This window comes from Lepisma saccharinum, chromosome 1, assembly GCF_977018435.1.
Source record: "Lepisma saccharinum chromosome 1, izLepSacc3.1, whole genome shotgun sequence".
Lineage (NCBI taxonomy): Eukaryota > Metazoa > Arthropoda > Insecta > Zygentoma > Lepismatidae > Lepisma > Lepisma saccharinum.
In genome coordinates, this window is record NC_139229.1 from 185913787 (window position 1) to 185940845 (window position 27059).

General features: G+C 38.1%; 1 protein-coding gene across 1 annotated transcript in view; it reads right to left on the minus strand.

The window, feature by feature from the left end:
• Positions 1-27059, minus strand: part of scf (Calumenin B scf) — a 39710-nt gene that overhangs the window by 11413 nt on the left and 1238 nt on the right. Inside the window, exons 2-6 of the mRNA XM_083144280.1 lie at positions 15773-15887; positions 15231-15358; positions 6755-6948; positions 5288-5530; positions 4052-4167 (exon numbers count right to left, since the gene is read on the minus strand). Of these exons, the coding sequence (XP_083000406.1) occupies positions 4052-4167; positions 5288-5530; positions 6755-6948; positions 15231-15358; positions 15773-15887 (796 nt within the window). The remainder of the gene's footprint in view (positions 1-4051; positions 4168-5287; positions 5531-6754; positions 6949-15230; positions 15359-15772; positions 15888-27059) is intronic.

Here is a 27059-nt window from a genome sequence, read left to right on the forward strand (position 1 = left end):
GACATAAACACAGGCGACCAGAAGAGAGTTGTTATAATAACTGTATTTGTAAATACGTCGATTTTGTCCCTCTCCAGAATAACCCCAAACGACAAGAAATTGAAGAAGTCACAGATTTTTTGCAACATTTCAAAAACTTCTTTCTTTGCATCCTCTGGGTCCAGAGGAAAGTTCACATAAAAAATTTTACAAACTATCACAAGACATTTTAAAGTACTATATTGTTTCGTAAGAATAATTTGGGAGTTATTTAATGTCATTAAAATATGCTGTGATAAGTTAGTATGACTTGGTAACTAGCCTATGTTATTTTAAACTGGAATTATACAGGGTCCGGCAGAATGAATAGAAGGATATAAAAAGGACAGAACGTCGAAACAAATCGAATAATTTATTGAAACACACATTGAAAACAAAGAATAATAGATGCCATTACATACCATATATGCCATTTTACTTGGTTTTGAAGATAACGCCCGACAGATGGTCGCCATCACGTTCAGCGCATTCTTCCAGGCGGCGAACGAAAGCTCGGATCACCCGCTCCAGCATGTCCAATGGGATCGCCTCCACAGCTGTACGTATCCTTGCTTTCAGTTCAGCCACGGTATGAGGACGTGTAGCGTACACTTGACTTTTCTGGTAGCCCCACAAGAAGAAGTCAGGGGCCATCAAATCGGGCGACCGTGATGGCCAATGATTGTCCCCAAATCGGGAAATCACGACGAGGAAAATGACGCCGCAAGACAGTCATGGACCGGCTGGCCGTGTGGGCTGTTGCCCCGTCCTGTTGGAACCATATGTCTCTGTTCACCCTTGGAAGGAGAAAGTCATGTAACATTTGGACATAGCGATCGCTATTAACCGTTACCGCACGTCCATGAAGATCCTCAAAAAAATATGGACCGATGATGCCAAACGATGCCACACCGCACCACACCGTCACACGTGCACTGGGCAGGGGTTGCTCATGCAGCCAACGAGGATTAAATGGCGCCCAGTATCTGTAATTCTGTTTATTGACACTACCGTGCAGATCAAAATGAGCCTCATCCGACATCAGTATGTTGTTTCGCATCTGCGGCTCGGCTGCTAAAAGTTCCAAGCAACACAACGTAAACTTTCGTCGGGCATGTTTATCTTGTTCGGTTAGTTTCTGTGCGCCCTGCATTTTGTAGGGGTGGAAGTGGAGGTCTTCATGGATGATGCGCCGCAGGGAACGATCTGACATTCCTAGCGCCAAGGCATGTCTGGCAGCAGAATGCCGAGGTTTTCGGATCAGTGCTTGACGGGCCTCCTCCACTCGCCCCTGGGTCCGTTGTGTCTTTGGTCGCCCCGGGCTTTTCTTTTTTGCACACTATGCAGTAGTCCTGAATTGTTGCGCCCACCGTACAATCGTCCTATGATCCGGGACGTTCTGATGTCGGCCCACCTGGAAATGGCGACGAAAGAGCCGCTGCACGGTGATTGGAGACTCGTTATTTTTTAAATACACCTCAACGGCAAATGCTCGATGTTCCGAACTCTACAAGGCCATACTTACAAATGGCAGTCCTTCCTCAATGCAGCGAGCACACACGTCGTTGCGTAGGCGCAACAGCGACGCCGTACTACGTGACTCAAATCAGGCTATTCATTCCGCCGGACCCTGTACAAGTATCAGTATCGGCTAAGCCCTATTTAGGGGTTAATTCATTCAATAATTAATCATCATTTGCATGGTTAAAAGTCAACAAGCCCAAATTAAATAACAAATTCATATGTAATTCTCTTTCTTGATGATAAAAATAGCAGCAAACTTACCTTTCACCTTTTGAGCAACAATTAGGAATTTTGGCTTTACTATCATTAATTTTAATGAGTAACATGGCAGATTCTTTGTATATGTACATAAATAATGTCGGTTTACTCATTAAAATTAATATACTTTGCTATAATGTACAACAGCTTCATATTATTTTGAAAAGCATGTGACTTATTTCACTCGATCATTCCTATCTAATTCTCACTGCAATAGTTATATAAAATGAGAAAAGTATGAATTAATAAGTTTAAAAACTGTTCAACAGATAGCATGGGAATCCAGTATTGGGAAATAATGGGAAATGAGTATTGAAAATGTGATTTCTTTTCTCATTCATTTCAGTTTTTTGTGGTGGCCTTAGTGACCTGCCAAATAAGTTTCTTTTGTAAAATTTCAAATTTCTTTTCCTTCTTCTTTTTATAACTGTTACCTGCATCACAAAGATAAAACCGACATCAGCTCTCTATAACAATTCATTGTCCTGCTAGGATATTTTGTTCATAAGACACATTTGAAAAGTGCATTCCTGTGACGAGCGTTGGAAAAGATGAACCATGTAGTGAAGTGTACAATGGCTGATTATTCATGCACATGGTTTTATTAACTGCAAAACAATATTTTACACAATCCGTGCTTTCACCATTCACTTCCATTACAAACACATTTTCAATCAACAAAACAAAATACAGAGGTTGTTTCCAACCTATGGTGACGAAATTGCACACCCTTTGCACCACCACCAAGCGGGAAGAGAAAGGAAGTTGCCAGTCGTGTGGGCACGTTAAACCGTTGACTGTGCGTGACAAGTGTGGTCATTGCGTATCGGGAAGAATGCTGCTGAAAATCAGTGCATATTGGGAGGGTTACATAACTGCACTTTCAGACGTAAACTATAGTTATAGTGCCATTATAAAACTGTGCAAGGAGCGTGGATTCACTGTGTCCAAAAATGGCATATCACGGGTGTTGAAGGGGGCAGGTAAGACAAGGCGTGGGATGATTCCTGTGGGGCAGAAACTGCCACTAGCCACACACCAGCTACAATTCGGGATGTCAGGGCACTGGTCACCAGGGAGAATCCAGCCACACAGAGAAGTATCGCGAACCGGCTACAAACATCACTGAAGACAGTGCACACCATCATTCACCTAGATTTGGATTTGGAAAAGCGACGCAAGGGGTGTGTTCATAAGCTCTTGCCAAAACACATCCAGGAACGTCGCACAAACTGTCGCAAGCTTTATGAGCGGCACCTGTCAGGTGAAAAGTGGAAGTTCGTTGTTACATTAGACGAGGCATATGTTTATCTTGATGACCGTCACAAGCCACGTGCAATTTTTTATCGATCCACAGGTTCGAGGGACTTTCAAAGATGGTTCACTGAATATAAGGAAAGTTTTGGCATAGGTTTCATGATCATTGCTGGATACTCGTACAATGGCAAGCTGACCATGCATCATGTTGCCAAAAATACGAAAGTTAATTCCAATTATTATCAGGCTAACGTCCTGACACCTGTTTATCGCCATGACATTCCCCATCTCTACGGGAGGGATCAGAATCGTGTGTGGGTGCATCAAGACAAGGCATCAAGTCACACAAGCCTTCGGCCTACTGAAACGAGCCTTGTTTCCTCAGAGGAGACCCCGCACCATTGAAGGGCTATGGAAAGCCTGTCAGGTGGAGTGGTTGAGGCTGGACATGACTACACTTCGTGCCAGTCTCCTACAGTGGAAACTTCGCTGTCGCTCAATTGCCAAGATGCAGGGCCACCAAATAGAGCACTCTCGATGGTGGCGACATGGTTTCGCTTAAGGTAGGAGCAGCTTGAAATCGTCTCCATAGATTGGAAACAACCTCTGTATACCATGACAACATGCAAGTTGCCTATTTCTTCTTCTTAACGTTACCTATCAGTCTGAAAAGCCCAGTCCGCAAGTGGGGTGGCAGATGTGAAAGGCTCGGTCTACTAAAGGTAAAGATAATTTCTTTTCATTTTAAACACCTGCTGTGCAGTATACTGCAAGATCGCCAACAGTATTCTGGAGAACTTCGAATGAATTAATCTATTTTAAACAACCTCTAATATCATAAACAATCACTGGCTTAAAGTTCTGACTTTTAATCTCCACTGAATTCAACAATAACAGCATACAAACTATTATTATTGTTTTTTTATCCAATCTTAACCCACATGGGCATATTCTGAAATTTTCGTAGTGACTTTCGTAAAAGATGAATACATACCTCCTCACTATCCATGACTCCATCTCCATTCTTGTCTCTGAACTTTGTGAACTGTTCTCGCTCATTTGTTACCCAGCTTGGTTCTTCTTCTCCCTCGCTTCCTCTATACATGTCCCCTGAAAAAAATTACACAGAATCTTAGAAAAAGGCAGAGGAATACTTGGTTTTGAACACACATACAGTCACTTTCAAACTAAGTTAGACAGGAATTCAGTGAACTAATACAAAATTCAGGAAACAAATTGAGATGTTTTGCTGATGCTTGATTTTCACCACCCTGACCACTCCAATTTAAACTTTCCAACGCTAGTGGAAAAAGAGGTGAAACATCAGGATATTGTTGTTAATTTATTGTGCATTGTTTCTTTCATTCTGTTCCTGGACTTTAAAAGATAAGAGCATGTTTAATAAGTAGAGGCATGCATTATTTCGTTTTTGACGAAAACACGAAATGTGAAATAACACATTCTAACGTTAATTTTTCATGTTTCTGAAAGGTGTGAGCTGCATTTTCCTATCCTGTTTTGTCACGAAATGAAGCGAAATGAACTGCAAAATGTGAAATAGACTCTTAAACATGAAATTTACTATTTTTATACCGACGGACACTTTCTGAATTGCTAATTATCCTATGAGTTATGCAATTCGCGGAAAATTGATGAATTCTGCTGTAAATATTTGAGAACCAGAAATGGACTCCTTTATACAGGAATAAACTTAATATTCTGGTAATGATTTAATGTGCTATTAGAAGGGATAAGTTTATTTTGTGTAATAGTGCAGTTTTTAAATCAAATTTAGGATTATATTCACATTTTTTAAAACCAAAATGTCATTTTATATGGTGCTTTTTCATCGCTATAAGAGTGAAATTTCATTTTATTTACCGCTTTTGGACCAGAAATAGACTATTTTTGTACCGAAATTTTGCTTTTATATTTACCAAAAATATGTGCCTCTATTAATAAGGAGTTGTAACATAAATTATAAGACAGGCTTATGTGAAAATTATCTACATAAGGGCGGTAAAAAAATGAAAGTTCAAATTTATGTAAGACTGATTTGCATCTATCTTTAAACAAAATTCTGCTGGCTCTACTACAATCACTTAGAGGTAAAACAAAACAGGTAAGTATTAAAGATTATACAAATTCATCATCAACAACAACATTGAACCTGGTTTCAGTTTACAATTTTGAACATTATGAAGAAAAAAAAAAAGAATGGAGAGCTCACCAATATATTCCTTCAATGATATCTTGCCATCCTTATCCTTATCAATATCTTCCATTGTTTCAAGGACCACAATATCACGCATGTGCCCAGCTTCTTCAGGATGAAGGAAGCCTGCAAATTCTTCCTTTGTCAATGCATTATCCCCATCAACATCAGCTATACTCCACCGCCTCTGGTCACGTCGAAGCATATCCTGATAAGAGAATCCCTCCTCTCCTCTGTCCAGTTCATTCTGATCCATATCTAGGGGGGGAAAAGCACCACAGTAGTTCTCACATACAAGAGCACACTTATTAACCAATTCAAACAACATAGTCCACAAGATTTCAACAGAATAGAGAAATTTGATTCAATGTAGTCAGGAGGAAATTGGTTTTGTTAGGGACTTATTGTGTGCCAAATTCCTAAAACTTGAACCCTATCCTGAAAAACAGTCTTGCATCATGTATTGCATCTTGATTTTTAGCATTACCAGGCATGTCTGTACGAAATGAAATTAAAACATGAAGATGGCAATTTACTTACGACTGTACAATACCAATAGTTTTAAATCACAAATTTAGTTCAAAACTGAAATCATGCTCTTGATAACAGGTCTTAGGCAGTAGGCTTGCAGAAAGGACCTAGATAATACTAAAAAAGAGGGGGATAGATCACAATGTAACTACATATATTGGTATTTTGCATATGAATACACATCATCCATACACCAGGGATCAAGTAGGTCTACTATGCAGTTTCAGCATTTCATTTTCCATGTCGTCTCACTGCATTAGTGGGGCTGAGGCATCTCAATTCATACTATAGAGGCACTCAATATCACATATGCTCTCTCTCTCTCCCTCTCTTTCTGTGGGGGGGGGGGGGGCTGGAGAAAGGGGATGTGAGCACAAGCATACACTAAGTGATACTGTCTTCATGGTAAACAGCTTCATTAGTCATTTTTCTGATGAATACGTCTTGGGCATGTAAGGCTTTAAGACAGTACACCATATTTCTTTGCGAAACTAGTCATGAGTTCATAATTGTCTTTGCACAAATAATTAGGGATGGGACAAATTAATCTGTACTCTATCAGTATCATCAGATATAGGCATATCGGTGTATTGGTTTGTTTGTAAAATTACCGATTATATTACCAATCCGATATATCTTCTAATTTAGTGCAAAATTCTGCCCGTTTGTTATATTTTTTTCTTTTTGGATAATCTCCATGACCTACATTTCAAAGAAATTAAGTGTCTAAATATGCAACTTCTTTTGCATTGCAGTCACATGTAAATACACATTTATTAAGGAAGTCAATTAACTATTCAGGTTCTTCAAGGACCATTTAGAAATTTATATCAAATCGATACAATATCGGTATTGGTAAAATTTATATCGGTACTATATCTATATTGGCCAAAAATTTCATATCAGTCAATCCCTACAAATAATGTACTCCAGCTGTCTCCCTTAACTCACCATCCATAAATCCATATACCATTTTTTTATATTCTTCCCATTCTATCTTTTCCTTATTTTCTGGATTGTGGGCCTTCCACTGCCTCTCCACATCATCTACTATGTACCGCTTTTGTGTGTACTGTATCCAGGTCTTCAGTTCATCTTGAGAAACAAAGCCATCTTTGTCTTGATCAATTTTCTCCACTATTAGCCTGAATGAAAGACAATATTTATTATTTATGCTGAATTTTATCACAATACCAACATGATAAACCTCCAAAATTGATAGTTTTAAAATTAACAACACTGAGTAACTATTTCTTTGTTTGGTAAAGTAGTGGAAGGGAGTCACCAAAATAACATAATTCACCTTGTATTACACTTGACAAAGATCAGCACCAAACAGATTTTTTATTCCTACATTCTCCCAACCTCTGAACCTTCAAACATTAAACATACATCATCTTACATGTAGATAGTTCCAAATGACATTATGGATTGAAAAAAATAATAATAACAGGTAGACTACCGTTAAAGAAACACTCAGTTTTCACATGATTAAATGTGATACGTGCTAAATGGGAAAAAAAAGATAAATAAAACAAGCAAAAGATACAAACAGCAAATTTACAATGAAAACTGAACTAAATGTAACATTTTACAACTAAACAAAATAAACAATTTCACTCGATGTAGTCTGCAACTACACACACAATAGTTTAAATTACTATGAACCAATTTACAGTTGTTATGTGCATGGCCAGTTCACCCCACCATAGTGCTTCACCACTTGTCCTCACAATGGAGCAACTGAACCACCCCATTTGTATCCAACACTACAAGCATCACAGATTTCAAGATGATCTTAACCTGTCGTATGTATTTTATGAATATAAAGATAGTTTCTTGATACCGCACACTGTTTTCTGTGCGTGTGTATACATATAAAAAAGTCAAAGAATAATTAGACTGCTGCTGCTTTTATCACATTTGTTTTAAAAAATCAGCTGCAATGTCTGTGCATTACAAGAGTGCCAGATACTCCACAATATAACAACTAGCAAAAATATGGCGGAAGGGGTAGCGCAATTCCTCACCTCAAGACTATAATAAATTCTTGAGAGATGTATATTAAATTATTAGTGGAAAAGTATGAGCAGCTACAAATAAAGTGTACTCATTAACTTGTCAACAGTAAATCCTCCTTCCACTCCCCAAGTGGTAGGTAAATGGCAGCTGAGAATTGCATAGTTTATACTTACTTGAACTTCATTTCAGTCATGGTATTTTGCATTTAGTATTATAAGAGGCTGACAGTTACAAGTAAAATTGGTACAAGGTAATTGCAAGAACATTATGATTTCAAATTGTTTTTTTTTTTTGGGAGGTGAAAAAAAGGCAGGGGGGGGGGGGGGTTCTATATGATCAATCTGAAAAGATTTACAACACACAGGGTTTTAAAAAGAGTGACGGGAAACATAGATTTGAATGTCTGGGAAGCTTCATTCATTGCAGAAGAACACTGGAATAAATTAAATAATGAAAATGGTAACATAGACCCACTATGGAGTTTTCTTTTTTACAAGTGGAGTAGGCTACCATCTTAAAAATTTAATGGAACAGAAAACATGAAGAATCTCTGTGAAAGCAATGATGATTTTGAATTGCCTGACAATATTTGGGATTCATAATTAAAATTTTAAAATTTTAAAAACGTGATCAAATTTTTTTATCTGAAATAATAATAAAACTGCTTATTTCACGGTTAAGTTGCCATATTACAACAATGTAACATTGATAACATCCACTGAATAACTGATTCTTTTTTGTTAATTTTCTTTAACTATTGTTATAACTGTATCTTTAATCAAACTTAAAATAAATGTCTGATGAAGGGAAACAACATAACGAAAAATGGTGTTTTTATGCTTGTAAAACCGTAGACTACGAGAAATAAAAAAAATACAAAGCTTCTTTTAATTAGGACTAAACCAATAATGATACCAATGCAGAGACTTAACGATTCTCATTGACATTGATACTTCAGTGAAAAAACTTTTAATAAAATTGGTCAGAATATCTACAAATGCATATATGTAAGTGTTCCATTGAAACTATACCATGCCAATCTACCAAAGTTTAGATATAAAATATTCATAAGTTTTCAAGCGAGATAATCAGAATAACAAAATACCTATCATTTCACATTGCCTCTAAAGATTTCAGTTTGGCGGTTACGCGGAGATAGGTAATTAACTCTGATACACTTACTATTCATTTTTCAGCGATCCATTTCGCCACTCGTCTCGTGGCTTCATCAGGCGTGAACTGTCTTGCTGCAGCTGGCATGGTTCCTTCTTCTTCCGCTTGTGGCGGCGCTAGTTGATGCAGCACTTTCACTTTTTGTTGTTCTCGTGCGGGTGTAGAGTTTCCTTCTGTTGCCGTGCCTCGGGGTTTTGGCACTGCACAAGGCAGTTCCAGATCTTGTCATCTGCTTTCGCAGGGTGGTGTTTGCTCGCGTGTGCAATTGGCTTTTTTGTGAACGTTTGGGGCCAAAACCCCGAGGCACAGCAACAGAGGGAAGCTCTACACCCGCACGAGAACAACAAAAAGTGAAAGTGCTGCATCAACTAGCACCGCCACAAGCACAAGCGGAAGAAGAAAGAATCACGCAAGCTGCAGCAAGACAGTTCACACCTGACGAAGACACCAGACGAGTGGCGAAATCGATTGCTTAAAAAAAACTTTCGCGGACAAATGAATAGTCACTTTTGGCTAACCATAAAGATGATGAAAAGTGAGAAGATTAGATTGGTAAAAGAACAATGACAAACATACAGTCTCATAGAGAGAATGAATCAAGAGCCTTGTTAGTCTGCAAAATGTAGTCCATGTGTACCATGTGGAAGAGAAGTCATTTGGATGTCTCAGGCAGGGTTACCCCCTTATAACGTTCAGTTGTTTTAGGTACCCACAAAAGTCTCTACCATGAATGACTCAAATTACAAGGCCAGTCACTGGCATTTCTGCTTTTCCTGAGAATTTTATTGCTTGTTTCATTTAGCTTCTCTATTGGATATTATTAGATATTATTAGAATCATTAAATCAAGAAGACTTAGGTGGGCAGGCCATGTGGCACGAATGGGAGAGGAAAGAGGAGTTTACAGGATTCTTGTTGGGAAACCTGATGGTAAGAGACCTGTAGGAAGGCCAAGACGAAGATGGAGGGACAACGTTGAGATGGACCTAAGGGAAATCGGTAGGGATGGAAAAGAGTATATAGAACTTGCTCAAGATAGGGAAAGATGGAAGGCCTGTGTTGCTGCAGCCATGAACCTTTGGGTTTAAGAAGGCTAGGGAGTTAGTTAGTTAGTTATTGGAGGAAAGTAAGCAGTAGTACGATCTGTGATGCTTTTGTTTAATATCTTCCTCTTTGCAATATATTTCAACAAAAATTTCAGCCGCAAACTCCCTCAACAACTTCATTGCAAATAGTGGTCGTGCACCAAAAACCTTAATGATGAAGGTTTGATTATTCAAACTCAATTTCACCACAATGAGCAGATTTACACCTACATCACGCTGATGATAGATAATTACTCATTACATATTTATTGAAAGAAATTATGATTGTTATAAGCTTCTAAAGATAAACTTGAAAACAGTGATTTTAAGTTCCATGAGTTCCAAATGCATCATAAAGGTTGCCATCCAGCATCACCAGAAATACATGGAAGCTGGTATGAAATACATAGACAATGAAATTGAAAATAAGACAAAAAACACACATATTCCACACACTCCATGACAGCGGATATGAGGGGTAGATAATTTTTACAAGCAAGGAAAGGAATTTTCAATACTAAAATCGGGAGAAAAGCCAGGTGTTTCAATAATTCAAATTTACAAAAGACTTTTTACATTATTTACCTTGGTAATAATTCCTTTTTTGCGAGGAAGTCTAGTGTTACAAGCAAATGATAATTTGAAATAAATGAAAATGGACTTATTTTTGGTGGACTCTCTGACAGAGTTGTTAGCACAAGGTGCTACAAATACCAGGTGCTGGGTTCGTATCCTTGATAAAACATGCATTATTATATTTGTACATCTCTTATATTATGTCTCTTTTCTTCCACATTTGGCAAATCACAACAATGGAAATGAATGTGACTAAATGAAGCTGTTGTAGGGGCACTCATGTCCAGTCCTGAGCCAAGGGGAAATTATATGTGTGAATTTAGGCTTGTAAACACCCAATAATTTATTCCACACGATGCCACTGCCTATTTTTCACAACATAATTGCAATTACATCGTCGCCTTGTAATCAAGGGATCTCTGGTTTGAAACACAATGGAGGCACATAGTGGTTTGGATCCCACATTAAACTGTAACTCCAGTCCCAATTAGCCTTACTGTGCATAAAGTGGACTTAAAACACCAACTCAATCAATTGCAAATTAATACTTTCTGAGCCTATAAAACACACAAATAAGTTTCCCCTATTTTCAAACTGATAAGGGTGTTGAGTAGAACCTTTTTAATAGAAATACATATAATACCTCATTGGAAAAGGTATGAATCAAGGATTCCAGGATTTAGGCTGAGGAAACAATTGGAAATGGAAAAAGAACGTACTGTTAATTTTGAGGCACATACATTACAAATGAAATGTAATGAGCTTAATTTGCGCAGGGAATACCACTGTATTTTTTTAGGAAGCACTTCCCCCTAATCTAACTTAATGTCTCACATATATCCATATTAAGAAGCAAAAGTTTGACCTGGCAATACTGCATGTTTACAACATGGATTCCGATACAGGAAAGCAGCTATGGTAAGTAATGTACGAAATTATATATTTTTTTTCACAGAACAGGAACTTGTAAGTGAAAAATGCAGAGTGGCATCTTCAAGCATGAATAGCGAACATATATTATTTAAACGTCGAAACGGAAAAACTTAAGTGTCGCTTATGCAGTATAACCTTCAAACATACTTCCACAATAACTGCATTCTAAATGCATTTCTTATCCTTCTGTACAACTGCAAAATTCATTAGATAATCAGGCCCATAACCACACCATTTTAAATGCTGTTCAAGCAGGGGTGCCCATCCCCCCCAAAATCATGTCATGTGACTCCCCTCCCCCAATCATATCATTCACACCCTCAAACCATATCGTAATCCCCACAAAGTATTTAATTATGACAGAATGTCTACCAAAAGTATATTTTTCTTCGATTTACTGAACACTATACTTGATCTGCCCCTCCTCCCTAAACAGGAGTGCCCTAAGTCAAGGAACACACAAGACAAGGTCAATCAAAATGGCCCCTAAAATTGTTCATTATAATCTCCCAAAATAGTTTGGATGAATACATAATAATTGATGTCTATTTGAATGAAATTCCATGTTAATAAACTGTCCATATTTTTTAATTGTTTGATTTTCGAAAAACATAAAGCTAGCATATTGATTGGTTAAATGTAGTAAATTAAATTATGTAAATATGCATATAAACAGTGTTTTTGAGTGGGTTTATAAATTCACAATTTCAGTATTTATCACAAATTGTTACACAACTTAAGATAAAGATTGAAAATTCAATCTTGGCAAACCAAATAACATGCTCCAACCGTATGAACATTAAAGAACCCTAGTTAGAAATTCTTAAGCTCGGCGATAATATAATATGGTTCCTCTTTCAAACAACTCACCCTCCCCCACCATTTTCTTAGGATAAATATAATTATTTTAGTAATGCATAACAATAATTACGTGGATTTTATCTTCAGTGCAAATTCAACTTGTTAAAGTAAAATTTTTCCAGTGACAAGAAATTAGGAATGCGGATTCGATATTTTAGTCTCAGCTCTCCCCGAGTGAACGGCGTCCGCTATAGGACAAGACGATGCTGGATCATCACATTCCATAGCTCTACTAAACGTGTATCCTATGGGAGAGTAGAGACCGTACTGGGATAAGACAAACAGTAAATTACAAGGATCGATATTCTCTCCACATTATATTTATTGATGTGGCTCTGGAGGTAAGGATTGTAAACGGAAGGCACACCGTCGCTCACTCACCTTGCATAATCTGACGGCACTCCTTCGAGCACAGAGTATTCCAGGATCACCATCCCAATAGCTTAGGTGTAAACGTTACAAGAGATCGATGACAAAAGAGACCCCACGTAAATTGCTTCCGTGCTTATATAGCAGGGAGGTGCATATTTGACATCGAACTTACATGGGCATTAGGCAAGATTCGTGCGTCACTTGCACCCTACCCTCCACAATATATTTTTGTTTCAAATAACACCCCTGCTTTAAATTAAGCAGTATACCAACATTAAGCATTATATTTTAAGAAGCAATGTTATTAATGAATATCGCATGTGTCCTGTAATGCAGCTATAGTATAAAACTTAACATCCAACACAGAAAAAAGCCAAACACGCATTCTCGCAACACAAGGAAATTTTTACATCCATTTCTTTGCAGGTTCTCAAGAATATTAATGTATTAGGATGTCAACATGGGTGTTGCCAGAAATTTTTGCGGGGGGAGGGGGGTTGAGAATATGATAACAGTTGAATAGTAGAAAACTAATAAGTATTATTACCACAGTTGTAAATGTTATTATACAATAATAAATATTATTATTATTATTACATAAATGGGGAGAGACGATTCACCAAACGAGTGAATACCAGCACAACTATTTTCCATTATTTCTTTTACATTTTATGCATTTAGTATCTGAAATGCATTTTGATATTAAGTTTTGCACGTCTCGTTCAAGAAAAGTCTTTAAATGTTAGGGGGAATTTTCTTTCATAAAGTTTGTTGTGTGACCTCTCACCTACAACTGTAATTCTTAGAGATTTGAAAACTGTAGAACCATTTGTTCTTTGAATGAAATGGTAGAATATAAGCTTATTTGTGTATATTTCACTCAATGTTTTCCATCCAATTAATTTTTACTTTAATTATTCTCTTCGAATAATATCTAAATGAACTTTATTCTTGTTCTTAACAATAATAAGAGTAACAAACTTTCAACTTTCCTGTATCTTTAAATGAACAATGTCAATTTCCACTGACCGGTTTGACCCCCCCTCCCAATGTCCATGGATGTCAATACATTCTAAGGATCCAGAGATATTTAGTCTTTTCCAGTTTCCCTTTTGGCAAGTTTGGGGTTGAAAATGTGTGGATACCATATCGCTAACTACAGTCTCCAAAATGTAATGTTTGAACTCTCTCTCCACTACAGAAACCCCTTGACTATCTAAGATTTAACGCTTTATCAAGAGCTTCATATCTCCCCCTTTAAATTTAATATTCAGTCCTACCACCAAAATTTCCATGCCAATTTTCGACTTACTGTTAATATTGAAGATTGCATATTGCCTCCTCCAAAAAAATTATTCTCGGTCTCCACACCAAAATTTACGCAAAAGTCTAAGATAATAGTAATACACAAAAATTGGATAGCTCTCAAATTAATGCTCAATCCCCCTCAAACTACAGTAACCACCATAATCTAATGCCTGGAGTTGGATACTGGCACCCTTCAACATTTAATTCAGAATCTCCCCAGAACCCACGTTTCAATTAAGGCCTAATATGTAGGAGTTGGATATTTCTTCCCTCCCCCCTTTCGATAATACCCATAATCACTTTCTTTTCTTCATCCAATAGATTAAATATGGTGTATTTAAGGTATAAAATGTTTACATATACCATATCAATCCATAAGATTATATTTTATTTAAAGCCTCTCTGATGCTTCATGTTGACCAGTTCATTCACTTGTTCATCTCAGTTGTCTCAACCTCTGAGGTATGTAAATAATGCACAGTGTTGTGCTATGCAAACCTCCTGAGGTATTCAGGATATAGGAAGTTGCATCAGCCTATGGAGTCAGCGGTTTGCATAGTGGCAGTAAAAATCACGATTCGGCATGGAGGAAGGTCTCCATGGCCTGGGTGATATAGAGGTGAGAGAGACTGAGAAGGGACGGACTTTCAATTGGGATTGAGGAGAGAGAAGAGCTGAGAAAAGGATTGGAGGAAAATGGAGGCGAGACACTGGTCAACCTGTAATGAAGCCTACAGAGGACTTAGTTTATTTTATTCTTCGAAATTATCTTCATTCGTCAGGTACTTATCCTAACCCAGCCATGATTCAGGTTCAAAGGTTCATAAAACTCAATGAGTGACCATTGTCTTTTCTAGTTGTTAGTTTTGCTTGATAGGGGTTTAGTTTTAGTTGTGCCTTTCGCACTGCCAAGCGTTAAGTTACATCACCCATTGATTAATTGGTTAACATTTTTGGTAAGATCCCACGAACTTCACAGTTCGTTACGATACTTTGGAAAAATATATAAAAGTTGTATATTATATAATTTGAATGGAAAAAATCACCCGCCTGTGTCCACCCCTGTGTTCAAAGGAAAGGCCTGTTGCTTGTACTTACCCTAATCTTCGCCTACTTTCTTCAGGGGATAACTGGTCAAATGATTTTGCTTCTTCTCCAAGGAAGGCTTCATGATCATAATCTGGGTTATGTTCACCATCTTCATAATGTTCCTTTTCACTTAGGTCCTTTCAGGAAATGAAATAGTAAATGTGTACTTTTTTAACAATTAAAAAAAATCATAATTATCACAAATCATTCTGAATTGAATATTTAAAATGAAATTCTATGACAATGAATGAAGGTAAAATTTTAAATGATGTATAACCAAATATAATGAGAGCGCTTTTGAAAATATTTATAAAATCAATGATTTGTAACTAAAAGCATTGACTAAATGGAGCTGATTGAATGATTTTTCAAAAACCTATTTGTTTACATCATGTTTCTATTCCTTCCCCTTCTCCCTGTAACCAAATCTAGTCAAAAGATTAAAAACATCTTAAGACCTAGAAAACGAACATTACATTTATAATTATAAATGTATACAATATTCAACATTCTTTTATCTTACAGAAAGAAAAAATTACTATCATATTCACCTTGTTTAATACCCGTTCTTTTTTCTCTTCTGGTTTTGGTATGGCAAAGCTTGCACCAATTATAAATACCAGTGTAACTGTAAGCAGCACCCTTGAAACGCTCATTGTGGAAAACCTGAAAGGAAATAACCTACATAAAAATAAACATTACAAAAGAAATGCATTTTGTATTATTATTGAAGACACCTTGAACTGATAACTCTGCCCTGTTAAAAACAACTCCTAAGAAACAGCAACATGAGACCAAGTAAAAATCTTAGAGGTAAAATAGTTCCCCATTCAGATCTCCAGGTGAGAACTGCTTTAGGGGTTCATGATTTATGTATCTACCTATATATATAAACACATATTAAATATAAGTGTTCTAAGCCAGCAATTCCTAACATGTGGTCCAGGGGACCCCTCCCCCAGGAGAATTCTTAGCATAACCTTGATCTGTTTCACTAAATATTGTGCACAAGAAAAATATTATTCCCCTGTTCATTATTATTATCACCACAATAAAGTATGAATATTGTAATAAATTTGCAAAACTGTTATAAAATATCCGACACCAATATATATATATATATAAATGGGTGTGTGTGTGTGTTTGTTTGTTCCGGCATAACTCTCGAACGCCTGTAGCAATTTCAAACAAACTTGGTACACATATCACTTGCAATCTGGAAAGAAATACTGTGGGGGTAAGACACCCCTGGCACCCCTAGGGGAGGGGGTGGGAAGAGGTGACATGTAAAAATAATCGAAAATGACCGATATTAGTGTGGAGTCCATAGTTTTCGGGGTCACTAAGATGAATAGTGACACTCCTAATGCCGTCCAGCTCCAAGTTCATCACCTATCAGGATGGGGGGTGAAAATTAAAATGTCAAAAATGACCTGGATTAGTGTCGAATCCATAGTTTTCGGAGTCTCTAAGCTAACTGGTGACATTTATGATGACCAAACTTGATACACATATGACTTACAATCTGGAAAGAAATACTTGATATGATCCATATTTTGTGTGACGTCATCAGTAGAAAATGTGTCACTATTATATTTATTTTGTGAAAGAAAGCGTAACCTCCTTGTTATTCTATGTAATATTGCGCCTTATTAGTAATTTATATCTTTTGTTTCATGTTTATTGTATTTTATGCTACATTATGGGTAATTTAATGTATCTTCATGTTTGCGAGAGTTCACTATACAAATTTGTATTTCTAAACATGTATAGATGTCAGTTTTGTTGTAGTATCCTTTTGTAGATAGTGAGTGATTCATCTGTACTTTAATCTGTGTTCTCAAAAATAGTATAAAAGCGAGGATATCGCGTAAGAATCATCACACTTTCGCCACGGATCGTCGAAGCTTTTAAACTTAAAAACAACTCCTTGGTGTTGTGCATACATCCTGGTATGGTAGTTCGGGGCGCAAGCTAGGCCTATGTGAACATAGGTACGCCGATAGCCATGCGTTGATGATATGCACAATACTGCAACCATTCTACGTTAAATAATAAAGCTAGCCTAAAGATTAATTTGGAAATAAAAGGCTAAAGAGCAAATATTGGCTCAGTTATCATTGCATATCTCTTGGTGTGGTAGTTCGGGGCGCAAGCTAGGTCTATGTGATCATAGGCTTGCCGATAGCCACGCATTGAGTTTATGCGTTTTAGTTGAGTCAACTCATCGACAAAGCGAAATCCTCGCTTTCATCTCAAGTATATTTGCATTATAATTGCAATGAATAAAGAATAAAACCTTTCAGTTTATATATACTGCAATAATGTGATTTTATTTCTCTGTGCTGTGAATATTGTCTTTGCCTAACACTACCCCTGTACCTGAGAGGAGTCTGTGTACTTCACCGAGTCTCATCGTTCACCGCTGAGTATTATTAAGTTAATATTAATAGTATAATAATACGACGCATCTAAATAATTGTGCTTAGAACGTGTCAAGTGGCAGCTCAACGTGTTGGCTCGATTTTGTAGTGTACAAGGGCAAGACAATTGTTTAAAGTTGAGATTAATTGTGCAAGAGAACTGAACTTTCATATTTATTGAAAAGCACAGAGTTATTTTGTTTCGATATGGACAAGAAGCATTTGCGTAGCGCAAATAAAAATCTCACTTCGAGTTCAGGACTTAATGTTCCCGATTGTTGTCGGGACATTGATAAAGATAAAACCACATTTGTGTGCAAGAAATGTACAAAGCTTCTACATTTTGAATGTTGTGGCTTAGATATTCGAACTGAAAGCCACGATGCTACCGATTTGGTTTGTAAAGATTGTGAATCATTGTCTACGGATAGTTCATCTGATCCATTAAATATGTTTAAAGCATTAAAAGCCATGATTGAAGGAATTAGCAAGCAACAAGTCGAAAGTATGGAAAAATTACAGACTGATATTAAAGAGCAAGCTGATTCCATTAATAACTTGAAGGCCGATATTAGCAATGATATTAGTAAACAGTCTGAAGCACTGAAAGCTGATATTAAACAGCAAGCTGATTCCATTACCAGCTTGAAGGCCGATATCTGCAAACAGTCTGAAACATTGCAGGCTGATATGTGTAAACAGTCTGAAGCACTGAAAGCTGATATTAAACAGCAAGCTGATTCCATTACCAGCTTGAAGGCCGATATCTGCAAACAGTCTGAAACATTGCAGGCTGATATGTGTAAACAGTCTGAAGCACTGAAGGCTGATATCTGTAGACAATCTGACATATTAAAGGAAGATATCCTCAGACAATGTGCGTTGCTAAAGGATGATATCGGTAAGCAGCACGATGAATCTATAAAAGTATTAAGAGCTGAAATAGGCGAGATGGCCTGTGAGATTCAACAACTGAAGTCTGAGAACGAGGAAACTAGGGCTCGATTCTCTGAAGAAATCCAGCAGGCTAGAGAGATAGACTTTGACGACTTCCGGCGCAGCTTGGCAGCCGATGTAAATAAAGCCACGGAAAATGTTCGCACAGATGTGGAGGATATTAACTCGAGATTCACTGGAGAGTGCAATAGGATTATCGAAAAACAGCAGACAATAGAACAGATGTTGGCCGAGGCCGAGACTGACAAAATACAGTTCCGGGCTGAGGTCCAAGAAAATATTAGTCAGATTTCAGTAGTTGTGTCTCAAAGAAGCAAGGACGTTGAGGAAATAAAAACTCAAGTAGAACAACTTACGAATCAGTTAGATACCATGCACGTTACCCGCCAAACGGAAACAGAAACTGGATCTCGAACAGCTTGTTATCCGTCTGCAGTTGCTGAGAGTGCAGCGTTGCCAACCATGAACATTGAACTAAATGAAGCGATGGACAGAGCCGGTGGAGAGAGAACTAGAGAAGACAAACAAGTCTGTCGCCCACGAGTTACTGCTGATTCAAGAGCTAATGAAGTGGCGTCTGCTGTTCCACCTACCTTTAGTCTTTCGGGCGATGACAGAGGTTACAGAGAGCGTGAATCTCGCAGGGCCCGGCACAGTCTTTATGAAGAAAGGACAAAGAGGAAACGTCTAGAAAGGAAGAAAGATCGCAGTTCCTCCTCTTCCAGCACCACCTCTGACTCTCAGTATCAAGCAAAAATCAGGAAGCGAACACGAAGGCATGGAAATTCAAGGAGCGGGCCAGATGAGTCGCCGCCAAGAACTCAGCGATCAGCAATGACTGGAACTCCAAGGATGGCAGACCTTAATTCCTTGTCGAAGTTCAAGGGAGACCTGGAAGCCCAGAATGCTGAGCAATACTTAAAAGAACTTAATATCAATTTTGATTTAATGCAGATTCCATACGAATACCGATTGGAAATTATTCCTCGGCTTTTCAAGGGCCAGGCTGAGCATTGGTTTCGAGCAAACCAGTTAGAGTTCAAGTCCTATTCTGATTTCTGCCGTCGCTTTCGCAAACAATATGCTTCAGAAGAAGCCAAAGAGAGGCAGCTGACAGCAGTGAGATCTCGCCGATACTTAAAGCAGTCCGGTATGAGCATGGAGGAATATGCCTGGTCTATTTACTCAGCCTACCGCAATCTGTCTGCCCGTTACATAGAACCTGAGATTGTGAATTTAATCATCTCCCAGCTTCCATATAGAGCTCGCAGTCTGAGTCTAGCTAATTCTCCTCAAACTGTACGGCAGCTAGCCGACTTTCTGAAAAGGTTCGAGGTGCTTGAGGAACAGGACAGTTGGAAGCCTGTGTGGAATAGGGAAGGTGCAGGCCAGGGAAATGCTCCCAGACAAAATAGAATTGGAAACCAACAACCCAGAGTCAGACAAGTTATGCAGAACCAGAGGAATGGATATTCCAATTACAACAGGCGGCGTAATCCTCCGAGAAGGGATGGCAGGAACAACTACGCACGTGGGCCGCGTCGTTCCAGATCTGATCCAGAAGAACATTCCCGTGACTCTTCACGTAACGCCTCTGAACCCAGTAACTTCAGAGCGACGGCGCCTCCGTTTGAGCCTTTTGCTTCACGTTTGACGAACGAGCAACGTCAAAGCGTCGACATTACAAGAGACTTTTGTTGGGCACCATCGACTAGTGCTAATCCGAGTGGTATGCAGTCGGATTTAGCCAGTCGCCCAACGTGAATTCTTCGTTCCCGATCACGGTTGGGCTAAAATCTTGGACTTCTCTGGGAACAGATGAAAGCGTTATAAATAGTGAAGACAATCATCTTTTTGTTGTGCTGACTCTCAATGAAGGAGAACAAAGTTTTGATAGAGCACTACAACAGGCAGTTAGAAAGGAAAATTTACCCAGGGCTCCATTAATTAAGGCAACTGTAACAGGCGTCGAGTTTATTTGTGTTCTGGACACTGGCAGCGAATGTAATCTCATGAGCTATGCCATTTGGAAGAAGATTAAAGAGAAGCTGCCGTCATTGCAGTTACAAACATGTCCAGATGTTAGGCTGACTGATTTCACTGGGAGAAACAAAACTAGAGTTGTGGGATGTAGACAAGTATATCTGGAGATTGCTGGAAGAAATTTATTGGAGGACATGTTTGTCTTGAGAGGTCTCAAAGCTGACTTTATTTTGGGCTACTCATTCCTCAGGAAATATGAAGCAGGAATTGACCTACAGCGCGAGAAGTTATCCCTCACCGTAGACGGAGTTCCGGTAGAGCAGGACCTCGTGAATAATGGATCTTCGAAAGGGACGTATGTAAGAAATGTCCGTGAAGGTTCCCATGTCGATCAGTGGACGGCTAGTCCTGACGACATTCTTCAGAAGGTCAATGCGAATGAGATTTTATGCGAATGGGGTAGATGCAAATTGAAGGAAGTCTTACTGAAGCATAAAGATGTATTTTCCGAGAGACCAGGTACTATTAAAAACTTCCAGTGTGAGATTGAACTCACCACCACAGAACCTGTGTATCGATCTCCATATCCCATATCTATAGCAAAAAGGAAACTCCTGGAGGAAGAATTAGAAAAGTGGAGACAATGGGGTGTTATAATGCCTTGTAATTCCCCTTACTTGAACCCTTTAATTGTAGTCGACAAGCCTGACGGTACAGTACGCCCATGCATTGACTTCAGAAATTTGAATAAAATTGTACGTGTTCCACGAAATTCAGTTGAGCCCATTTCGGATGCCTTACAAAAATTTAAAGGTGCTCGTTATTTTACAAATCTGGATCTGGCTTCTGGATATTTACAGATCCCTGTAAAAACTGACTGCCAACCATGTACTGCCTTCTCCTATAAAGGACGTCAGTGGATGTTTGCTCGAATGCCTTTTGGTATCTCTAGTGCTGTGTCAATTTTCATAGCTGCCATGCATGCTGTATTTGGTCCTGAAACCGAAGAGTATCTAACTCAATATATGGATGACTTGCTGATTTTCGACAAAGAACTCTCCAAGCATCTCGAACATCTGGACGAAGTGTTGCAGCGACTCCAAGAAGTGGGGATGACTGTAAAGCTGCGAAAATGTGAATTTGTCAAAAAGGAAATTACCTACTTGGGTCACATTGTTTCTGGAGATGCTATCAAAATCCAACCAGACAAAAATTCCGCCGTTAAGTTATTTCCTAAACCTAAAACTAGAAAGGATGTTCGGAAATTTCTTGGCCTCGCCAACTGGAGGCGGAAGTTCATTGAAAATTTTGCAGCTAAATCTGAACCGCTCACCAAGCTGTTAGGTAAAAATCAACGTTGGATTTGGGGAGATGAGGAAGAACAAAGTTTCCAGCTACTGAAGAATGAACTTGTAAGAGATGCTGAATTGGCACAGCCTGATTTTGAAAAGGATTTCTGTATCCAATGTGATGCTTCTGGGAAAGGATTGAGTAGTATTCTTTTCCAAATGGATGGTGAAGAGAGAAAAGTCATTCAGTATGCAAGCCGAAAACTGAAGGAGAACGAACGCCATTACTCCATAAATGAGTTAGAATGTTTGGCCATAATCTTTGGAGTTGAGAAGTATGCAGTTTATTTGAAAGGTAGGCCCTTCACTATCTACAGTGATCATAAAGGGTTGGTATGGTTACAAGACGCCCGTAACTGGAACAGTTATGAAAATGGTAACATAGATCCAGTATGGAGTTTTCTTTTTCACAAATGGAGTAAGCCACCATCTTTAAAATTTAATGTAACAGAAAACATCAAGAGACTTTGTGAAAACAATGATGAATTTGAATTGCCTGATGATATTTTGGATTCATAATTTAAATAAAAATAAAACAGACTGTTTTTTTTTTCACAGTTAAGTTGCTATATTACAACAATGTAACATTGACAACATCCATTATATAACAGATTCTTTTTGTTTAAAAATTACTAACCATTGTTATAACTGTATCTTTAGTCAAAATGAAAATAAATGTCTGATGAAAGGAGCGTGTGTTCTCCTGAAACGTCACAAAGAAAAAACTGTTTTATTATGCTTGTAATAACCGTAAACTACAGGAAAATAATTCTATAATGCAAGCAATGCGTACATACAAGAAAAACTGGAACAGTCGTTTGACTCGCTGGTCTCTAAAACTTCAACAGTACCAGTATAAAATAGTATACGTCTCTGGTCGCCAAAACGATCTGGCAGATATTTTATCTCGGTATCCTGCTGATGATATACCCCAGATTCAACCTGAAAATAGCCAGCAGACATTCAGAATAAACTACCTGTGGGCCGAAAGAGGAGAAATAGATGACGTCGACAAGTGGAGAGAGGCACAATCTGAAGATGAATTCTGCAAAAATTTACTCCAATCTCTAAATTCTCAGGAACCTAACCTCAGATTGCATCGTTCCTATCGCATTCAAGAAGGAATTTTATTTAAGAGAGGATCAGACAATCAGTCCCTTTGGAAACTGTGTGTTCCGGTGGTAATGAAGCAACCTCTCTTGAAAGTAATTCATGATGAAGCTGGACATTTTGGAGTATCCAAGACATTGAAGCGACTTACAGTACGATACTTCTGGAAAGGCATGAAGGATGACGTGATACAGTACATCCGAGATTGTGAAATTTGTGCCCAGAGTAAACCAGACAAATTAGGGATACTCAAGGAGACCCTTCATATCAGTCCCAAGCAACCTCATGAGATGCTTTCTCTGGACTTGATTGGGAAGCTTCCTCGGTGTAATGGATACCAGTACATCTTGAGCCTTATTGATGTGGGTACACGTTTTGTCTCCGCATATGCTTTACGGACTGCCAGCACCACAGAAATTATAAACACGCTTCAGAGAGGATATTTTGCTCACTATCCAAACGTTACGTTTACCCTAAGCGACAGAGGAGCTCAGTTTACCTCGAAGCAGTGGAAGGAATTTACCAAAAGCCGTGGTATCCATCATGTTTGCACAACAGCTTACAATCCAAAGGGGAACATGGTAGAACGAGCAAATCAAGAGATAGTCAGATTACTTCGTTTATTTTGTTATCGAGAACATCAGACTTGGTCGCGATACATATCAAAAGTTGTTTGGTTAATTAATTATTCCATTTCTGAGACTACTGGATATTCACCTGCTGAACTATTCTTCAACCATCCCATACCCAGAGAGATCCTAACTCATTTCAATTGGCCCGAACGGGAAGAAGCCCAACCGGATTGGAAGTCCAAATTATTCTTAGCCCAAGTCAGGGAGAAGAAGAAGCTGTCGAAGGATTTAAAACAGAAGGGAAACGCCAAGACAGTGACAGTTGGAGACTTCGTGATGGTTAAAAACCATTCCTTAAGCTCCTCACTAGATAGGACCATTCAAAAGTTATTTATGTTGTGGATAGGACCTTATCTAGTGGACAAAGTGGAAAATAATGTTGTGACATTGCTTATTCCAAGGACTAAAGAATTATATGATAAGGTTAACTTGGATAACCTAAAACTGGTGCGTTTTTCGGAGGATAAAAAGAAAGAGTTTGTACTTTAAAACTAAGTTTCCTCCAGGTAGATAACTTCCTTCCTGAAACTTAGTTTTCGAAAGGAAGGGGCAGATGATATGATCCATATTTTGTGTGACGTCATCAGTAGAAAATGTGTCACTATTATATTTATTTTGTGAAAGAAAGCGTAACCTCCTTGTTATTCTATGTAATATTGCGCCTTATTAGTAATTTATATCTTTTGTTTCATGTTTATTGTATTTTATGCTACATTATGGGTAATTTAATGTATCTTCATGTTTGTGAGAGTTCACTATACGAATTTGTATTTCTAAACATGTATAGATGTCAGTTTTGTTGTAGTATCCTTTTGTAGATAGTGAGTGATTCATCTGTACTTTAATCTGTGTTCTCAAAAATAGTATAAAAGCGAGGATATCGCGTAAGAATCATCACACTTTCGCCACGGATCGTCGAAGCTTTTAAACTTAAAAACAACTCCTTGGTGTTGTGCATACATCCTGGTATGGTAGTTCGGGGCGCAAGCTAGGCCTATGTGAACATAGGTACGCCGATAGCCATGCGTTGATGATATGCACAATACTGCAACCATTCTACGTTAAATAATAAAGCTAGCCTAAAGATTAATTTGGAAATAAAAGGCTAAAGAGCAAATATTGGCTCAGTTATCATTGCATATCTCTTGGTGTGGTAGTTCGGGGCGCAAGCTAGGTCTATGTGATCATAGGCTTGCCGATAGCCACGCATTGAGTTTATGCGTTTTAGTTGAGTCAACTCATCGACAAAGCGAAATCCTCGCTTTCATCTCAAGTATATTTGCATTATAATTGCAATGAATAAAGAATAAAACCTTTCAGTTTATATATACTGCAATAATGTGATTTTATTTCTCTGTGCTGTGAATATTGTCTTTGCCTAACACTACCCCTGTACCTGAGAGGAGTCTGTGTACTTCACCGAGTCTCATCGTTCACCGCTGAGTATTATTAAGTTAATATTAATAGTATAATAATACGACGCATCTAAATAATTGTGCTTAGAACGTGTCATACTGTGGAGGTAAGACACCCCTGGCACCCCTAGGAGTGGGGGTGACATGTAAAAATAATCGAGAACAACCGATATTAGTGTAGAATCCATAGTTTTCGGGGTCACTAAGATGAATAGTGACACTTCCAATGCCGTTCGACTCAAAGTTCATCACCTATCGGCATGAAGGTGAGAGGGGGGTGAAAAATAAAATGTCAAAAATGACCTACATTAGTGTCGAATCCATACTTTTCGGAGTCGCTAAGCTAATTGGTGACATTTACCTGTAAATAAAATTAGTTACATTGGCACCCCAAGGGTGGGGGTGGGAAGGGGTGACATGGAAAAATAATCGAAAACGACCGATATTAGTGTGGAATCCATAGTTTTCAGGGTCGCTAAGATGAATAGTGACACTCCCAATGCCATTCAACTACAGGTTCATTTTACTAGAGCTCATTATTTTTCTGTCTAATAGAAGATTGGAATAAATAAATACTCAGGCAATCAGCTAGTTATAAATAAATATTGGAGTTGTTTGATGGGGTCTGTAACAAGATATTTAAAGTGGGATTAACGGTAAATGAAAAGTCAATAACCACTATTCTGAGCTTCTACAGACAAGGAGCATTTCAGTCTACAGCTAATGAGATAACTTGTTAATGATATGTAAAACTTGTCACTTTTCAGAGAAGGTGGTATAAATTGTATTAATAAATATTCATGCTCCAAGAGAAAATAAAAATGAGCTTATTAAAGATGAATTTATTAATGAATCGGAATAGGTCTTTGGTAAAATTTTATATATGTCATGAAATTTCTATAAGATGATTGCAATTCACATGTTGGCAAAGAGGAGATACTTAAACCCACAAATGATAACCGAGACACTGTTGGTGCTCAGACTGCTGGGAGTCATGTGACAGTGGCAGCACCACAGATTGACTGAGGTTACCGGATGAGATGCCGGCTTGGAACATCTGCTTTATTTTAATCAGATTGTACATATCTTACATCAAAATCTACTACAGTATAAACCACATGAGAAATATACAAGAACTAAAAAAAAAATATGACAAACCTGTCGCTTTAGGCAAGCAACTACAGCCATATTGTCACAGAATATATGCACCTTCTTTGTAAGCTCTTCCTCCCACTACATCTTCCTCCCACTACAAATCTTCAATGATTTCGCACCCTGCTCATCCTCATCACAATTAGCCAAAACTGGCAGAAAAGTGACACTACTAAATAACTAAAACACAAATACAACTGCAAAGTGATACTTGCATTTTGACAATGAACATAAACGTATGCCTCATGCAAAACTGTATCTTAATAAAAGTATTAAAGAGGATATTAAAAGCAGACTTAGTTCAGTTAATGCATGTCACTTTTCGGCATGAGTTTACAATACCGGACCACTCTCCAATTTCTATAAAATTTCGCCTACTTACTAATTTCGGTGTCCTGATGACGTATCTGTAGTTCATATTTGGCGGTCACTTGTTAAAATTGTACATTTACGTGTACAACTTGTAAAATAACCTTGCAATTTACCACGGTGATTGTCCATACACAGCAATTCGGAACCATCTTTCTTTCGCAATTAATTAGCTAATGGTCTTCCTTTACGCACAACAATCTTGTTGACGACAGACGAGGAATGCCTACGAGGTTAGGTTAGGCCTGTTAGGTTAGGTTCCATTAGCATAAATACAAAGAAAAATTAATATTTTAGCTAAGAGAACTATACCTTATCTTGCCTGTTGATTTCTTCATGTTGGGAAAATGGCGTCTTCCGTGGAGCTATTGTTCTTATGGTAGGGTTACGTTACGTTAAGAAAACATAGTTTATTTCATTTTTTTCTCGATTTCCATACTTGACCGCC